This window comes from Peromyscus eremicus, chromosome 6 (assembly GCF_949786415.1).
Source record: "Peromyscus eremicus chromosome 6, PerEre_H2_v1, whole genome shotgun sequence".
NCBI classification, from domain to species: domain Eukaryota; kingdom Metazoa; phylum Chordata; class Mammalia; order Rodentia; family Cricetidae; genus Peromyscus; species Peromyscus eremicus.
Window position 1 is genome coordinate 32,583,093 of NC_081421.1, and position 18,556 is coordinate 32,601,648.

At 48.4% G+C, this 18,556-nt stretch overlaps 1 protein-coding gene across 1 annotated transcript; it reads left to right on the plus strand.

Annotated features, from left to right (window-relative positions):
- The first annotated feature begins 4,058 nt into the window (after positions 1-4,058).
- Sox2 (SRY-box transcription factor 2) lies at positions 4,059-5,377 on the plus strand. The gene has a single exon (XM_059264693.1). The coding sequence runs from the start codon at positions 4,062-4,064 to the stop codon at positions 5,019-5,021; it is 960 nt and encodes a 319-aa protein (XP_059120676.1). The 5' UTR covers positions 4,059-4,061; the 3' UTR covers positions 5,022-5,377.
- Positions 5,378-18,556: the final 13,179 nt, after the last annotated feature.

Here is an 18,556-nt window from a genome sequence, read left to right on the forward strand (position 1 = left end):
GGAGGGAACCCACTCAAATGCAGATGCAGGAGCGAAGCGTTTTTAACAAGCATCATAATAGTAAGATGCTTGGCTAGTTCTCGCTAATTACTGCAACTTAAACCTCTATTTGCCACTAAGAAGAAAAAAATAAGTCTACAGTCCTCACCTCTACAAAATTGTCAGTTGGCTTCAGACATAACACTTGAGGAGGACAGGGAGCATTTAGGAGGAAAACTGACTTAAAAGATTTTTAAATAAAATTGGGTTATGCTTAGCTTCTGGCTAGAGCCAATAGCAGAACAAAATAAAATCTGATTACTACAGGCATATGCTAATTACTAATGCTGGTCTAAAAGTGTATAGCTTTTTGCTGCCCATGGAAGGGAAGTGTTACATTCTCTTTAGATGAAGCACTTCCAGTTTTCATAAACTATGCCAGTGGCAACATTTTAAATTCTCGGAGAATGAAGCACCCTGTTCCAAGTCTTTTTCTGATTGTCTACTAGTCAATAGTGTATTGTTGCTAGTACTGTAGTCAACTATTAGAAACCCAAAGAGGCTTGCCTCTGTCATGGGCTAGGGCTGTTAGTTATTATTAGACTTAGGGGAACTGGATGGTGCCGAATTGAAATCGGGTGACTAGTGATCTAATTTTTTTAAATGCATATGTTCTAAAAATATAAACTAAAAATGGTTTTTGCTATCACCATCTTCTTTAATCTTATTTCCATTGCACATTATTATGTATAAATACCAGCCACAGCTAGTTTATTACCTCAATAAGACTAAGTACAGCAAGCTTAATTAAAATAAAGCTGTAAATAAATACTACAAATGATAACACGATTGTAATGTTCTCCCATAGTTTATTCATATAATAAAGCAATTAACAAAAGACCTAGCCAGAACCCTTACCCTCTTTAAGTACATTATTATAGAGTTCAGGTGCAAACACGTTCATCTGAAAGTTAGTTGTACACCATCCCGATGGTGGGGGGCGGGGGTGCTATTTGCTTCTTACTACTACCCTTGAGAGAAAACTATCAATATTTTCAAAAGATGTTCCTTTATTATATCCATTATTAATATTTGTCTTAATAAATGTGCACCACTGTTGTCCACATCAACTTGTTGGGATTTTTTTTTTCTTCAAACTTAATTATCCATAAGCTTTTTTAAGTTTTCAGGATAATGCTATTAAGCACCTACCGATACATACACAATCACAAAGTGAATGCTCGGCCTGCCCTTCGTGGCGCGCGGACAATCATAATTCATTCATATGTTGAATCTCATAATTTATACCTATTTTCCCCTGGTTTAACCTTCCACTTCATCTGGCGGTTCTATGTACATTTCTAAGTTAAGCAAATTAAATTTGATTCTTATGATTTGGTCCCACGGCTTATATGATATGTTAACTTTTCTTTTGTTTAGATTATGTATAATTAGTTTGATCTTCCATCCTCCTCATTTTTTTTTAACTTTAATTATTTCTACACACCTTCTTTTTAAAGGTAAAAGCATAGGCTTGGAAACGCAAATATACCAGCAGGGGGCGCAGCAGCCACATCCCAGAAACGAGGCGTACTGAAAAGTCCGTGGCTGCTTTCCCCAGCTCAACCTTTTCTGTAGTCTCCAGAGATTCGTGTTGAGCGTAATAGTACACCCCGATTAAGCTGAAAACAATGCTTTAATTTGAAGAGTCCCAAATATTTACGCGTTTCTATAAGTCCTTTCCGGGTTCCCAAGAACTAGAGCAACCAAAATTTAAGGAGCACCTGGGGCAGGCAGAGGGTGGATTAGAGAAGAAATTATTTCAAGTTTGCAAAAATTATTTACCACAACTTTTCTGGGTGTCAAGTGAACGTATTTAGCTTGAGTGTGACAATAACAGCCAAGTCCGGGAGGGTAGGAATTGGAGACGTGGGGTGGGGGAGAGCGGTGTTGGGAAGCGGAGAATAAACAGGACAGTTTGTAAGGACAATATGCGGAGCGTGGCCGGCAGATACCCTTCTGAACGCTTTCTTTAGGCCGAGTTGGGGTGGTTGAGGGGAGGAGGGGCTGAGAGAATTGCAGAAGAAAAAAAAAAATAAGTAACCCTGATGGTTTAAGCTCTTTATTTAAAAAGAAAAAAAATGGCATCAGGACTTTTTTTTTTTTTCCTTCTCTCCTCCCTTTTGTACCCAAGTGCATTTTAGCCACAAAGGTTCCAACAAGAGTGGAAGGAAACTTAGACGGGGCTTTGTTTGACTCCGTGTAGCGACAACAAGAGAAACAAAACTACCTATTTGTAACGGACGTGGTGCGGTGGCTCTGGGCTTTTTGAGCGCCTGCCGATTGAAATCTTTACGTCTCGACAATGGGAGATCGGCTAAAATTACCCTCTCGGGTCCTGGGCGGGCAAGATTCTTGAGCCCCTACCCCCGCCCCCAGCCCATCCTCCGGCAGCCTGGGTTGCTGGGGCCCGGCTCCCCGGGTTCCGCAGGCCTTGTCCCTGCGCACTTTTGTCTGCACCTGTACCTCTGAACCCCGCGCGCCTCCCAGGTCCCAGGGCCTCTCTCTCTGCCCTAGACCAACTCGGCCGGGCCTTCACGGCTACCACCGTGCCAGTCAGCAGGGGCAACGCCGGCTGCGCAGATCCCTTCCTGGGAACGCTGCGTGGGAGGGAGTTTGTGAGCACAGCCCAAAAGCCACCTCCGTGCCTCGCGGTGGGATGCCAGGAAGTTGCGTGACCCTCCCCCATCGCCTGCGCCCTGGAGCCTCTTTCTGTTGATTCTTCGTCCCCAGGCTCTCATCTGAAACTGCCACCGCTGAAATCCTCTGGTGTCGGGGGTGGGGGTTAGGAAGAGAGTGGGAGGAGAGTTCAGGCTTTGCCTTTGCACCCTCTGCATGGGACAGGCTGGTGGAGGAGGGAGTTAGGGTTGAGGACACGTGCTGCGGTTCCTTAAGCCACACCTGGGTCAGGCTAGGAGAAGCCTGTGAACCAGGCCTGGCCCTAGCTCTGCTCTGCAGTGGGCCACACCGGCAGAGGACTCGTGTTTGGGAACCGAGCAGATGACGTGGAAGCCAGGAGGGCGCTGAGGCCCGAGGCTTGGGTCTAACTTGTCTGTACTATGAGAAGAGGGGATGAGTGGGTGTTGGCACCAAGGTAGGAAGAGGGGCTGGAACCCAGAGCAGTGCCGCGGATGAGCGGAGGAACAATGGCACACCACCTCCGGCCCTGCCAGCTTCCTGAAATACTAGTTGGACGGTCGCCCTGAACCACCCATGGGCCCTGCCCCACCCTGGCCCCAGCTCCCCGCGCCCCGTCCTCCCTTATGTACCCAAGAGGGAGCCAATATTCCGTAGCAAAGGGGTTAGGAGCTGTCGTCTTGGTGCTGTTTACCCACTTCCTTCGAACAGGCGTGCGCCGTGACCTGTTGCTGAGGAAGGGGGATACAAAGGTTCCCCCGCGGCCGGCTCCAGCCTGCGGCGGGCCCGCCTCCCCCGCGCGGCTCCGGGCACAGCGCTCTGCTGGGCTCGGCTCGGCGGCGCGGCAGGCCCCGCCCCCTTTCATGCAAAACCCTCTGGCGAGGCTGGGCTCCGGCGCAGGAGCCGGCGCTCGCTGATTGGCCGCCGGAAACCCATTTATTCCCTGACAGCCCCCATCACATGGATGGTTGTCTATTAACTTGTTCAAAAAAGTATCAGGAGTTGTCAAGGCAGAGAAGAGAGTGTTTGCAAAAAGGGAAAAGTACTTTGCTGCCTCTTTAAGACTAGGGCTGGGAGAAAGAAGAGGAGAGAGAAAGAAAGGAGAGAAGTTTGGAGCCCGAGGCTTAAGCCTTTCCAAAAACTAATCACAACAATCGCGGCGGCCCGAGGAGGAGAGCGCCTGTTTTTTCATCCCAATTGCACTTCGCCCGTCTCGAGCTCCGCTTCCCCCCAACTATTCTCCGCCCGATCTCCGCGCAGGGCCGTGCACGCCGACGCCCCCGCCCGCGGCCCCTGCAGCCCGGCCCCCGCGCGCGGCCCCCGCAGTCCCGGCCGGGCCGAGGGTCGGCGGCCGCCGGCGGGCCGCGCCCGCGCCCAGCGCCCGCATGTATAACATGATGGAGACGGAGCTGAAGCCGCCGGGCCCGCAGCAAGCTTCGGGGGGCGGCGGCGGCGGAGGCAACGCCACGGCGGCAGCGACCGGCGGCAACCAGAAGAACAGCCCAGACCGCGTCAAGAGGCCCATGAACGCCTTCATGGTGTGGTCCCGGGGGCAGCGGCGTAAGATGGCCCAGGAGAACCCCAAGATGCACAACTCGGAGATCAGCAAGCGCCTGGGCGCCGAGTGGAAACTTTTGTCGGAGACCGAGAAGCGGCCGTTCATCGACGAGGCCAAGCGGCTGCGCGCTCTGCACATGAAGGAGCACCCGGATTATAAATACCGGCCGCGGCGGAAAACCAAGACGCTCATGAAGAAGGATAAGTACACGCTTCCCGGAGGGCTGCTGGCCCCGGGCGGGAACAGCATGGCGAGCGGGGTCGGGGTGGGCGCCGGCCTGGGCGCGGGTGTGAACCAGCGCATGGACAGCTACGCGCACATGAACGGCTGGAGCAACGGCAGCTATAGCATGATGCAGGAGCAGCTGGGCTACCCGCAGCACCCGGGCCTCAACGCGCACGGCGCGGCGCAGATGCAGCCCATGCACCGCTACGACGTCAGCGCCCTGCAGTACAACTCCATGACCAGCTCGCAGACCTACATGAACGGCTCGCCCACCTACAGCATGTCCTACTCGCAGCAGGGCACCCCCGGCATGGCGCTGGGTTCCATGGGCTCGGTGGTCAAGTCCGAGGCCAGCTCCAGCCCCCCCGTGGTTACCTCTTCCTCCCACTCCAGGGCGCCCTGCCAGGCCGGGGACCTCCGGGACATGATCAGCATGTACCTCCCCGGCGCCGAGGTGCCGGAGCCCGCTGCTCCCAGTAGACTGCACATGGCCCAGCACTACCAGAGCGGCCCGGTGCCCGGCACGGCCATTAACGGCACACTGCCCCTGTCGCACATGTGAGGGCCGGACCGCGAACTGGAGAAGGGGAGAGCTTTTCAAAGAGAAACAAGGGAATTGGGAGGGGTGCAAAAGAGAGTAAGAAAAATCTGATATGCTCAAAAGGAAAAAAAAAAAAAATCTCATTACCCGCAGCAAAATGACAGCTGCGGAAAAGACCACCAATCCCATCCAAATTAACGCAAAAACCGTGATGCCGACTAGAAAACTTTTATGAGAGATCTTGGGACTTCTTTTTGGGGGACTATTTTTGTACAGAGAAAACCTGAGGGCGGCGGGGAGGGTGGGGGAATCGGACCATGTATAGATCTGGAGAAAGAAACTACGCAAAACTTTTTTTTTAAAGTTCTAGTGGTACGTTAGGCGCTTCGCAGGGAGTTTGCAAAAGTCTTTACCAGTAATATTTAGAGCTAGACTCCGAGCGACAAAAAAAGTTTTAATATTTGCAAGCAACTTTTGTACAGTATTTATCGAGATAAACATGGCAATCAAATGTCCATTGTTTATAAGCTGAGAATTTGCCAATATTTTTCGAGGAAAGGGTTCTTGCTGGGTTTTGATTCTGCAGCTTAAATTTAGGACCGTTACAAACAAGGAAGAAATTTATTCGGATTTGAACATTTTAGTTTTAAAATTGTACAAAAGGAAGACTTGAGCAAGTACTGGCAAGACCATTTTCTTGGTCTTGTTTAAAAGGGCAAACGTTCTAGATTGTACTAAATTTTTAACTTACTGTTAAAGGCAAAAAAAAAAATGTCCATGCAGGTTGATATCGTTGGTAATTTATAAAAGCTTTTGTTCAATCCCACCTTTCCATTTTGTTCAGATAAAAAAAATATGGAATTACTGTGTTTGGAATATTTTCTTATGGTTTGTAATATTTCTGTAAATTTATTGTGATATTTTAAGGTTCTTCCCCTTTTATTTTCCGTAGTTGTATTTTAAAAGATTCGGCTCTGTTATTGGAATCAGGCTGCCGAAAATCCATGTATATATTTGAACTAATACCATCCTTATAACAGCTACATTTTCAACTTAAGTTTTTACTCCATTATGCACAGTTTGAGATAAATAAATTTTTGAAATATGGACACTGGAATCATGCCTGAGTCTTTCATTTCTTTACCTAGCAGTGCTTAGACATAACTTCTTGGGGAATTAGAATACCGTGTTGAACGAGCTGCCAGGCTTGATGTTACCAGCAATGTCTGTTAGCATTAATAACGGGAAACTGAAATGTGCTGTCATTTCTAAAATAGAAACTAGAGGCATATATTGTAAGTCCACCCCCTCCTTTCCTAAGCAGCGTGAATAAGTGCGATGTGGGCTTAAGCTAGCTTGTACCACTTGTTGCCAGAAGGAGTCGATTCTGAAATTTTCATGTAGCTTAGCAGATGGGGGTATTGAGCCAAATCAGAGCCAGGTTGGCTGGGTTTGTTTTCATTTTCTTTACAACACAATGGCCCTTTGAAATGTGGTTTATAGGGGAAAATGGTGCTTCTTGTATCGGAATAATTACAAAGTAGACAGGCCGAGTGTTCTGCCGGGAAGGTGCTTGGGTGACTAGCCTTGCTATTGTGTGAGGAAACCAGTGGTTTTCTGTCTTTGTTTCCTCACTTCATAAACTTGCTCCTCTACGTTTTCCTGTTTGGGGCGAGGGAAAAGCGAAGGCCGGCTTACAAAATTCCCTTACTTATCATGGACTTTTTATTTTATTTCCCCCCTTTCTCCCCCCACCCCACCCCACCCCGGATTCCACTTCTTAATTTGGCAGCGCGGGTCCAAGCCTGTAGTCCCAAATCGGATAATCTCTGCAGCTGGTTACACGCAAAAGAGAAGCCAGGCAACAGACATATTACAGAAGAAAACTCGACTGCGAGGTAGATATTTCGCTTTGTGCGCTCTGATCACATTTGGACATGATTGTGCTTTTGATCTGTTAACTGTTTTACTACAGTAGTAGAGAGAAGGGGAGGAGAGAGGGTGGGGAAATGAGATTGGATTTGCTGTTTTCTTTCGCCCCAGGAAAAGTAAAGAGAGACTGACGATGTCCTCGGCCGGAGCGGAAAAGTTGGGGGAACCGCCGTGGTCTTTATAAGCTAAACAGCAGGTTCTGGCGCATCCAAGGCCACTGGCGGGCTCCCCCCCCCCCCCATTTCCGCTCATCTTCTATCCAAAGGCACCAAGAACCAGGAATCGGGCGTCCTTAGGAGTTCAGCATTGCTTGTTTCTAGAGCGTCGGCTCGCTGCACCTCTGCAGAAGTTATGATCCTGCGGCGCTTTCTGCTCTGCAGCCGGGTACCGGCCATAGCCGGTTCTCTCGCCTCTCGGCCTATGTGGCCTCTTTTGCAAGAAAGTCATTTCTTTCTTGAGGAGCTGCTGATGTTGTGGAGGACTCTGAAGGTCTAGTTTTCTGTGTTTATATTTCTTCTCGATCGCTTCATTTCAGGTGTTCAGTGGGCTGTTTACTTCTTTATTTTCGTTTTTACGGTTATGTTGTACTGGGAAGAGACATTTATTCAGTTCCCAATCCAAGCTAGGCATTTTCCCCCTCTAATTAATGCAGAGACTCTAAAAGAATTTCCCCTGGCCTGGCCAGCCATTGTGATGCATATAGGATTATTCACGTGGTAATGAGCACGTTCGACAGTTCTTGCTCACACATAGGAATGAAAGAAACTTTGAATAAAGAACCAAACGATCGTGCTGGGGGAGAGGGGAGGATATTCCCGGAATTCGAGCCAATGGACAGTATGGAACGTATATATATATGAAAATAAATATATCTTAGGGATATATATAAAGTTTACAATAATTGACCCGACTCAACCTCCCAATTTAAAGGAACAGGAAAAAAGCTCAGTGAATCTGACTCAAACCAAACATTGTGGGGAGATGCTCAGGTTCAAATATTTTGCAAAACAAGAGCACTTTTGAGGGTTGAAATCATTTAAATGATTATCATTCTGCAAAAGAAGGAGAAGCCCCATATCTCCAAACCAAATAGTTTAAAAGTATAGACCAAAGTATTTTGTTTGCAAACACAGCAATGTTTGATAAACTGCAGCTGAAGAAAAGGACATCTTTTCTTTTGCATTAGCCTTTTAATTGAGTAAAACAATTCCCAAGATGTATAATTTCAAACTCTGCTTAATATTTATGAGCAAATAATTTTTAAGACTAATTTCTTTCTTTCTTTTTTTTTTCTTTTTTCTTTTTTGACTTTTTTCGAGACAGAGTTTCTCTGTGTAGTTTTGGTGCCTGTCCTGGATCTCGCTCTATAGACCAGGCTGGCCTCGAACTCCCAGAGATCCACCCGGCTCTGCGTCCTGAGTACTGGGATTAAAGGAAGACTAATTTCATTTTTAAGATGAGGGATAAAGTCTTGATTCTACTCAGGGATGGCTTGCTTCCATTACTGGGTGTTCACTTCATTCCTTGGGATATTATTCTGGTCAAAGAGACTTAATTTCCAGTCAAGAGGGTAAATTTAAATGTTGCTTTGACTTTATACACAGACTAGAAATGTGCAACAGGATGAGCATATAATCTGTTCTTGCTACATTTTTTCTCTCGCACCCGCCTCCTCCATATCTTAAAGAGTGTTAAAATATTTTGCTGAGCAGGAGTAGATTAACAAGGTTCCTCTGCCAATGCCGGAAAGCTGGTATCACAGACCATCCCAGGGGAAAATGGCTCACATTAACCACTAAATGAATATTTGACAAGGGCTCATTCGGAGGTATTATTACTATAAATGTGTCCCTACTGGACTTTTCAAGGTCAAAGAGCAATGCTTCAATTAATTATTTAGACTGCTAGTAGATTTGGATGTAATAGCTGTACTTATTTCTGGAAAGCGGCACATTCTTGCAGTAGGAAAATCTCCCGAGACCATCCCTCAGTAGCATCTCAGATGAAAAGGGTGTGTGAGAACCTGGTACTCCAAAGATGACTTTTTTCATGAAACGTTTTCCTGGACTAAAGGAAAGAATTACTTTTTTTTTTTTTTTCCTATTTCAGGGACTATTTTTGGTTTGAAAGGAAGAACAACATAATAGTTTATGTTAATTTCATCACCATGTCTGGGAAAAATCTTTTAGAGTTTGTGATGTGGGGGGGAAACTGGATGGTGTTTTATGTAACCTCTGCCTTGTCTAAATAGCAAAGTCACAGGATTTCATCGTCCCTATCAGGCTCTGAGCTTAGATAGGGTACATATTCTTGTTTGGCAATAAAAGCAAAGGTTTGAAATGGAAGGCATCAGGCTGAGTGTTCTGAGTTCTAGTAATGGCAGAGTAAACTGGGGTGCAAGGAGTCACCCCTTCTCCTGTTGGCCTGAACACTAAGGGGGTGAATTTTTGCCATGTCACAGGTTCTTCCGTGACCCTAGGTAAAATGGTAATCAAATGATTTTGAGAGTGAGATTCCTCCACAATAATATAAATTGAATGAATAAGAGATAAGCTGGGGGGTAGTAATTACAGCCCAATTCATTCAGCTTTTCAGAACTTTTGTTGTAGGCGCTCCATTGACTGGGTTTGAGCTGCCAGTTTCTCACATTGAAAGAGCTGATCAGCGCCTGGGGGGGGGGGGGGGAGTACTACTGCTAAACTGCTTGGTGATGGGGTCTTCATTTAGAACCATTACAAGAGCGAAATTAAATCGTGCCTTTGTGTGCACGAGGTTTTACTTTTCAACTGATCACGGTTTATAGCTAACTGCCCTGAGATTGAGGTCTGACTGTGGCCTGATCACTATTAGTTAGCATCTCTTATCTATCTATCTATCTATCTATCTATCTATCTATCTATCTATCTATTTTATGTTGTGATTGAAAGCACTTCCTCTCTGAAAACCCCCTCCCCCATTTCTTCCTTTTGAAAAGTTTTGAAAAACAGGCCTTCATATTTTTTCTTCCTGGGATTTCTTTAGCCTGGAACTCTTTCAACCAGGACTTGAGTTTATAATTCTCCTATACCCCCACCCTACTATTTCTTTAAAATAATTTGCATCTCTGTGGGGTTTTTTGCTTTGTTTTTGTTTGTTTTCTGCTGCTTTTCCTCGCTCTTGGAGCTAAGACTTCCTTTCAGGGTCCACCTGGGCCTGGGTTGGGGATTGACTTCATATTCTTCAGCTTCCTTTTTTGACCTGACTTGAAAGATATCTGACTGCCTCTCCCTAGGGACCCTGTCTAGGAGATGGATCCCTTAAAGGCAGGAGAAACTGTCCTTTACTGTGAGATCCTGGATAATGTCCAAAGGCACACAGCCTCTGGAAATTTAAAATAAGAAGCTCAACAGAGCTTTCCATAGACAGGGAGACAGCTCGAACTGCAGGAGAAAGTTGACGTCTTTCATAGTTATTTTCTATTAAAAACTTTACCGGAAATATGGCCGTGACACCAGCCGAGAGCCTCCTCTCTGCTAGGGATGCTGGCCAGCCCTAGCATTGTTATTCTCCGCGAGGATGTTTTCCTTCTGTGGCCTTTAGAAAATAATGGACGACTGGACTTTCTTGTTTTGACTAAAGAGACTTCTCTTGGGGAGACTGGAGTACTCAGGTAAGCGGGGATTTCTCGAATCAGAGCCCTCTTTCTGTGTGCGGTTCCGGATGAATTGTATTTTATATTTTGGTAGAATGGGAACACTTCTGACTTCCTGGGCGCTGGTCTCAGTTTTCTCCGGAAGCAAGCGGTAAATCTTTCTCCTGAGAGCTGCAGAGACTTAGCTGCTTCTTCTGGGCCAGCGTTCAGAGTAGAGGTAGTTTTTCTAGTTGACAGGCTGCTCAGGTGATTCAAAGCTCGGAGGGGTTATTCCTTTCTTATTGACCCTATCTGCCGGTCTATACCGAGTTCAGTGGGCACGGATGTACAAAGATTTCAGCTCTTTGAACCACCTTTGCCTCTCAAGAGTTTCAGCAGGGCTGAGCTGAGAGCTCCCCAGCCTCCTGCAGGCCGCCTAAAAGGAAGGGACTGCAGGTCCCAGGCCTAGAGACTCAGCTTGGGCTGGGGCAAGCCAAGCCGGTGGCTAACCTGGACTGGGCAGTTCCTGACGTCACCGCGACCAGGCCCCTATCTATCCCCAGAGACCCCCCCACACACGAGAAAATGCTCGGGTTCCCAGCCTCTCTGCCCTCCTGCATTCCTGCACCCAGTTGCTGCTACAGCGTCCCCCGCCTCTTGCGCAGGAGCCTGAACCCTCTGTGTGTTGACCTCCTGGCCCCAGAGAGAACCCCAGACGTTCCAAATCAGAAGTTGTTGGCCCAGAACTTGTCTTCCTGACATCTCACCCTAGTTCTCTGCCTATGGCCAAGCCCCGCTGGGTCCTTCCCACCCAGGATCAGAGTCAGAGCACTGGCAGAAGCGTGGGAAACTCTGAGAGTCTTCTTGTCTGGTTGCCGGGTGGGTGGGGTGGAAGGATGCAGGTGGGGATGTTGAGCCAGCCCTGGACTTCCTCAGGTGTGAAGCAGAGAGAGATGGCTGTGCAGACCACCCCCACACCCCCACACCCCCACACCCCCTGGCTTGATTCGAGCCAGAGATTTCCTCTCTGTCTAGCAGAATAAGGTGAGAGACAGGGGAAGCAGGTGCCAAACCTGTCTCAAAGCTGGATACAAAGATGGGCAGTGACAATATGCTTGGGGGTCACTCTTCTCACCTCTTTCCGACCCTTTCTGGCTTAGGGTTAGCCTGGGAAGTCACTTTGAAACTCTGTCATCACTCGGTGTCTTCCTGAAGGGAAGAATATTGGCATTTGAGACTTGAGTTGCCCTCATTCCCAGAGGGCAGTATAACAGTGACGGTATTATAAGGAGCCATGACTTCTTCCATAGCATTCTTATCGCTGGTGGCCAAGCCACTAGGGCTATTATCCCCACCTTGTAATGTCAGGGTTTGAAGCAACTCGGGGAGGCCTAATTGGGAAAAGAAACACCAGAGAGTTTCTGGCCAAGCCAGTAAAGCTGACCTCCATCACACTACCAAAAGGTCCAGTTTGGGAGGCCCCTGGCCTCCCCAACATTCAAATGGCCAATCTCTCCTACAAATAATCCCAGGTCTGCTCATGTGTATCTACAGCAGAACTCTTTTTCCTTTATGTGTGTTTTGAAAGTTGGGTGATCTGCTAGCTGGTTTGCTCTGAGCCCAGGACTTGATCAGCTGTTTTGTCTCCAGGCTCTTCTTATTGAGTTAGGCCGGAGGTCTTTCTAGATGTGCCGTGATGTGTCTGTTTCACCCTTCCAGAGTCCCAGCAGGAGCTTTGGACCTGCCTCTGACATCATGGTGGTTAGAACGGTTGCTCCTGGCTTACCGTTGGCATGCCATTTCCGTGTTCTCCATACCTTCCACTCCTGAGGATTTATTTATACATCTGGAAGCTAGAGCTACATCAGACTCATCTCAAAATAAGAATGATGCCATGTTAGAGTCAAACACTGATTAAAGACGTTGCCCGAGCAAGTCATGGATGAAAGCCATTTGGTGGCCGGAGTGTGTCTAAGATGGACAGAGCCACTGTAGAAGCCTGTTAGTGTTCCTGGAGATGTACTGTCCAGGGTTTCTTTTCAACCCTTAAATCAGCCTGCTTGCTTGCTTTCCTTCCTTCTTTCTTTTCTTTTCCTTTTTTTTTTTTTTTCTTTTTTAAATTCCCTTCCAATGCAAAGGTCTTGAACTGGGCTTTATATTCTGATATTGGCCCAGGATCTCATAGAGTAATGATTCAGCAAGAATTATCCAAGAGCTCCAACCTGGGTTATTGCATAACATTACAGTCCAGTCAGGCTGAAGCAAGCCTCTCTTTTCAAGGCCCCCTTCCTTCTCCCTCCTCCAGGGAAGGTACCTTAAAATCTAGTCTCCTTGGGAGTTTGTTTACTCCAACTTCTGATGAACTAGGCTGACTCCTCAGCAGCTTTCTAAACACCCTCTCTTCAGCTTTGTGAAATGGTGCAAAAACATTTTGGAATCCAAGACGGCCAAGTAAACCTGAACATATGGAGGTGAGGCTCGTTTGTCAGGAAATTGATTTAAATGTTTAGCTCACACTTCAGGCCCCAGCGCTTTCTTCTCAGTATCCTGCTCTTGGTGCTTGGGTACCCTACCTCTTTCAGCATGCTGGTTCCCCGGCATAAATTATAAATATATATCAAGTGGTCCCTTCTGCTGAGATTAATCAGGTCCTATTTTCTCTTGCATGTTTCTGCTTTGATTCCTGTAGAAAGTTCTCCCTGCCCTGTGAACAATGTCATTCTACAAACTTACTATTTCCATACAAAGTATGGAGATAAGTTTCAATAGGAAAAAGAAAATCAGGTAATTCTCCCATCCCCCACCCAGCCCCAGGAAGATTTCCAAGTTAAGGACACAAAATATTTCATGGTTAGTTGTGTGAGCTTCTAAATTAGCTGCATATAAAGTATTTTAAGATTTTTTTTTTTTTTTTTTTGGCTGTCACTGGCTGGCAATACTCATTTTGTGTGTGTGTGTTGGTTTGAAAAGCAGGAAGAAATGTAATGAATTGAGTGCTGTCAGAGATGTCTTCTGTTTGAACAATCTGCGATGGGCTGAATGGCAGGGGCTCCCTCATCCACTGCAGGTGCAGTAGAGCTGGGAAAGGGGGAGGGGCCCTCTGTTCAGTCAAAAAGCAGCATTTCCCACAATAGACCACACACTGGTGGCCAGCGTGACATCGGCTCACACTTACATACTTTCCCCCCATCCATAGTTCTGAACCAACAAAGTGGCCATACAGTAGCCTTGCATAGGTTCCTTTAATGAACATTTTGTGGTTCCTATGGCCAGCATTGAAATCCATGAGCCCTGGGAGGAACAAACAGACTTTTAATCGTGAGTTTCAAACTCAAATCTATAGCTGTAGATATGAAAAGTAAGTGGATCTCTCTGCTTTCTCCCAGTGTCAATGTTCATAAGGCCCCGATGTGCTAGGATCTGAAAACTGTAAGTTAAAAGTTTTTCTGAGACTACTTAGGTTCCAAGCCCTGGTCTTGCACGTCCTGTGAGATCAAACGGGAAAGGAGAAGGCATGAATTTCGTGTATTTGTTTAAATGTAAAAGGACCTCTAGTATTTTATTATGCGGCATGAGAGGGCTAATCCTACAAATGAAGGCGCGTTAATCTTGCTGAGCGATGTCCTGTCCCCTTTTGAATTGGTTTTACTGGGGAGAGGGGTGGGGAGGAAGAGAAGGGGGTCAGGAAAGGCGGCAACTGTTTTAAAACTCTGGGCAGAAATGCAACCACCCTTTAGCTGCCCTTGCTGGCAAGGGCAGACATTAGAGGGGTTTTCACCCCTGGCTGGTGTAAACTTGGGCCTGGGTGCAGCAAGTTTAAAACGGGATTATTTAAGAGTAAGAGGCTACTGAGAACTTTGCAGTCAGGCCTTTCTTCACACATCCTGCCCTGGCCCCATCGCTTGGCCAGGTTTCAGTTTTAGATCTGAACATTTAGGGGGAGGTGAGATTCTTCCCTCAGCACAGCCTGCGGTATGAGGGTGACACCAAGGTGGCCCGGCTAATAGATGGTTCCCATTTGTGCTGAGGAAAATTACTCCCTGTTTACTTACAGTTAAAACACACCCCTCTAGCCAAGAAAAACATCAACTTTCCAACGGCTCTCCCCAGCAAAGCCTGTTTATGATTCACTTAAACACTTCGGTGGGGCCAGACAGGACCCCTTGCTCACCTCTGCATGGCTAAGAGGAGGAGCCAGAGTGCACCCGGAGGTTCTGGAAGGCATTGATAGTAAAGGCCAAATTCTTTAAAACCCCGACTCGCAGGAAGAGATGTCTGAGAGCACGACAAAGCCCGCTGCCCGTGGCCTCACAGTGGGTATGCCTATGGCGCCTACTTAAAGTCTAGACCCAGAAGAGCATTCTGGCTCCCCCATCCACAGCGGCCGCAGCTTAAGCGCTAACGTATCTTCCGGCCGGTACACACCCACAATTAATCTTTCTTATTAAAGCCTCCATTCGGTACCCAAGGGGCGACTCAAACCTATTTAGATTTCCTTGGTTGGCTGCACAGATTTAAGTGGGCAACGAGTTATAAACCTAATAACAGAGGGCGCGCGAGAGGGATTTGAGTAGAGAAGAAGCAGGATTCACGGGGGGTGGGGTGGGGTGGAAGGATGCTGTGGGCCTTACCCACGTCTGGCGTTTGCCTCGGGTTGCAGCTGGGGCTGTGGGGAAGGCAGCGAAACTCCCGCGCGCGCCACGCGCAGCATCCTGGAATGCACCTGCATCCCAGCCCCTTTGCTCAGCCCGCAGGTACTCAAGGCGCCTCTTCCCTCCCAGGGAGGCGCAGTCCCCAGAGCATCCCCAACACGGGAACTTGCAGAGAACCAGGAAAGGTTTGCACTGTTTGGGATTAATTGAGAATAATTAACACTGGACACGGTTAATCACCACCTCGCGGCTCTCTCCCTCTTTTCGGGCCTGTGGTGTCGGCCTCTTTTGCTCAGGCTGACGATGCGGGTGGGTTTTGCTGGTGAAAGTGAAGACGTGGCGGTAGCTGTCACCCAGTTCTGCTGTACTTTTTAAGCGCTCGCATATTGTTTGATTACTAATTCGAGTTAATATGATCTTTATGGCAACATAACAGTGGATAATTGGCCTTTTTTTCTCAACAACAATGTAAATCACAATCGCTTTATTATTTAATAACGTCAAACGCTTCGTTGGATTGGCCCCGACCGAGAAGACCTTTTCTTTCTAGACAGTATTATGGGGGAAGGACAATGAAGATCTAATTGTGGAGGTTTCATAAGTTGGCTCCGGTAAATGAACAGCTTCGATATGGAAGTCCCAGCAGATGTGGGCACCGCTAGCTGTAGAAACCCCACCCCACCCCTCTACCCACCGTCCAAACACACTGTTGGAGGCTTTCTGGGGTGGCGGTGGTCCACAGAGCCTAGCAACCACCTGAAGTTCCCAGTAGCAATTAGAGCTTGTATTGGGCTCTTTACTTTGGGGATTTATCATTAAGGCATCCAGTCAGCTTACCAAATTAACACGACTTGCAAACAGCCACAACCCTTTGGGCGCCCTTACGGTCAATTTGGCTCTGGGACACGGAGAGCAGGAGCCTCGGTTTTTGTTTGTTTGTTTGTTTCGTTGGTTGGTCAAGTTTTGGTGTTATTTTGTTTTGGTGTGGTTTTTTTTTTGTTTTGTTTTGTTTTGTTTTTTAAGGGAATTGGTTTTACAGGGTCTTGGAATTTACTTGTCCCAGACAGTTTGGCAAGCGACCTGAGCCATTTTTTTCACAAATACCTGGAAGAGCTTAGAATACCCAGAGATTCTCTCCAGAGAAAGACCACTCTTGGAAGGAAGGCGTCTCCGGTGTCCTCAAAGTCCCAGTTCTAACGGCATCCACCACTGCTCCTGCCTTGGTAGGAAGACCGCGGACGCTGGGCTCTTCAGACTTCTGAATCTCTAAGTGGCAAGCCTCAGCCTTTGGAATTTGGGTCAGGGGAGAGAGACTCGGAGCCTGCAGAGGTTTTGTTTTTGTGTGTGCCCGCCTCTCCATTTTAGTCAACTAATACTGCCTGTCGAGAAAAGGAACAATTCGCTCCCCACCCACCCCTCCGCGCCTTTCTAAGATAAACAGGAGGTGCGAAACGCTTCCCAGCACACGCGCCCCGGGGCCCTCCTCCCACTCCGCGCAGACCCAGCAGCTGGCTCGGCGTCCCCGACCTGGGTGACAACTGCCCGTATTTCAGAACCGTCCCAGTGACCGCGGCCAACCGTGCTCACGCTTTTGGCCCCCTTCGCCCTCTGCCAGTCACTTTCCTGCCCACTCTTTCCCTTTCTGAAAACCTAAAGTAAGTGAAAAGGGCTGAGGAATTGAGAGGAATAGAGGATTTTCAAAAACGAATCTTTGCCCACAGAAACACGCACTCGCACTTTTTAGAAAGTAGTATTTCAGCACAAGGAGGGCATTTGGAAACTTTCTCCTAAGAGGAGTCGGGCACATTGCTATTCTTGTGTGTCGGTCCGCTGGCCTCCCCACCCGCGGCGGACAATGCCCGCATTGAGGCTCGGTGGCCTGCAGGCAGCGGGAGGCTGGGGACTGCGCAGCCTTCCTCCAAGGGGCCCGCAGCTGCGGGAGCGTCGGGGTGGGAGCAGGGGCGGGGAGGCCGGTCGCCGGAAGGACAGCCGTTAGAAGCACCATTTTGCCTCAGGCCTTACACTGACTGAGTCTGGCATTGAGGACCTAGATACAGGATTGCATGAGACGTGTGCGTGCGTGTGAATCACCCTAAACGGTGGCGAGTTTTGCACTTTGTTTCATTTTAATTGCTCCCCCCGCCCTGCGCGCGCGCGATTTTATTTAAACACAGAATGTTGCACTCCAGGCGGTCCAGGCCCCCCCCCTCCCCCAGTTTTCACTCTTGGACATCTTGTCTTTTGTTAATATCTCAATCTTGGGCTCTGATGCTAAGCAGGCCTCCGCCTTGGTGCCAATTTTGTCTCATCCGAGCCCTGGCACACCACAATCTCGCGCTGGGAATACGGCTCCGCAGAAAAAGGCCCCAGGCCAGAGACTCGGGGACATTCCTTTCTAGCTCGATTGTTTCTCCCCTAGAGCACACCAGCACCCACGGCCTTTGCAGAGGAACCACGAGGTCAGCAGACGCCCTCGGAAGGGCGCCACAGTGGCTGATGCTGGCGTCTTAGGGTTTAAAACGTGCACCCTGCCGGGTGTCGGAACCACGTGCTGCGCCTTCGAAAGGTGGCGGCGGCCCCGATGCAGTACCAGGCGGCCTGAGATGGCGCAGGGAGCGCCGCAGCCACCGGTGGCGGCAGGGGCGGGCGCTGCGTGGCAGAGCTGGCCGCGGCGCTGAGTGGAGAGAATTATCTGGAGCGTGTTTGATCTGGGGCTGCGTAGTCAGCTTCTGCTTTATTTGTTTGTTTGTAATCTCATATTTAGCAAGCCAGGACGGTGGCAGCGAGGGAGAAAGGAAGGATTGGAGGAGGGGGCTTCGCGCTAACCACACCCCTTCCTAATGAGTTAATTTCCATATTTGCGTCTCCCGCTTCTAGCGCCCTCTCTTTCCGGACGCCTCCGTACAGTTGCGTCTTGAGCAGCTCAGACACTCTCCACTTAGGAATGAAACAAAAAAAGCCCCGAGTAAGAGCAGAAAATTGGTCTATTGATAACATTCGCTCCGAGTGTTGATCTTGGCATCGCGGGCAGCCGGTTAGTCCCCACCCCACCCCCAAATGGGTCACACACCGATTGCAGACGGTTTGCGGACTTGCTAGCTGACTGCAGACAGACGCTGACGTCCCTCCCGCTTCCAACTGTCCGACCCTCGCGTCGCCTTCTTTTCTCACAACTTTGCATTTTTTGCCCCTCAGAGTGAAGGCAGTGGGAACCTAGCCAACCCAGAAAAGGAGTGGGAGGGAGGAGATAATCTCAAACAAATGAATCAAAAGTGAAAGTTTCAAACTAGATACCGACCCGAAGGGGTTCGTACTAGAAAAAGTGCTGACCGAGGAGGGAGGCTGACCCTAAGGTGGGCACC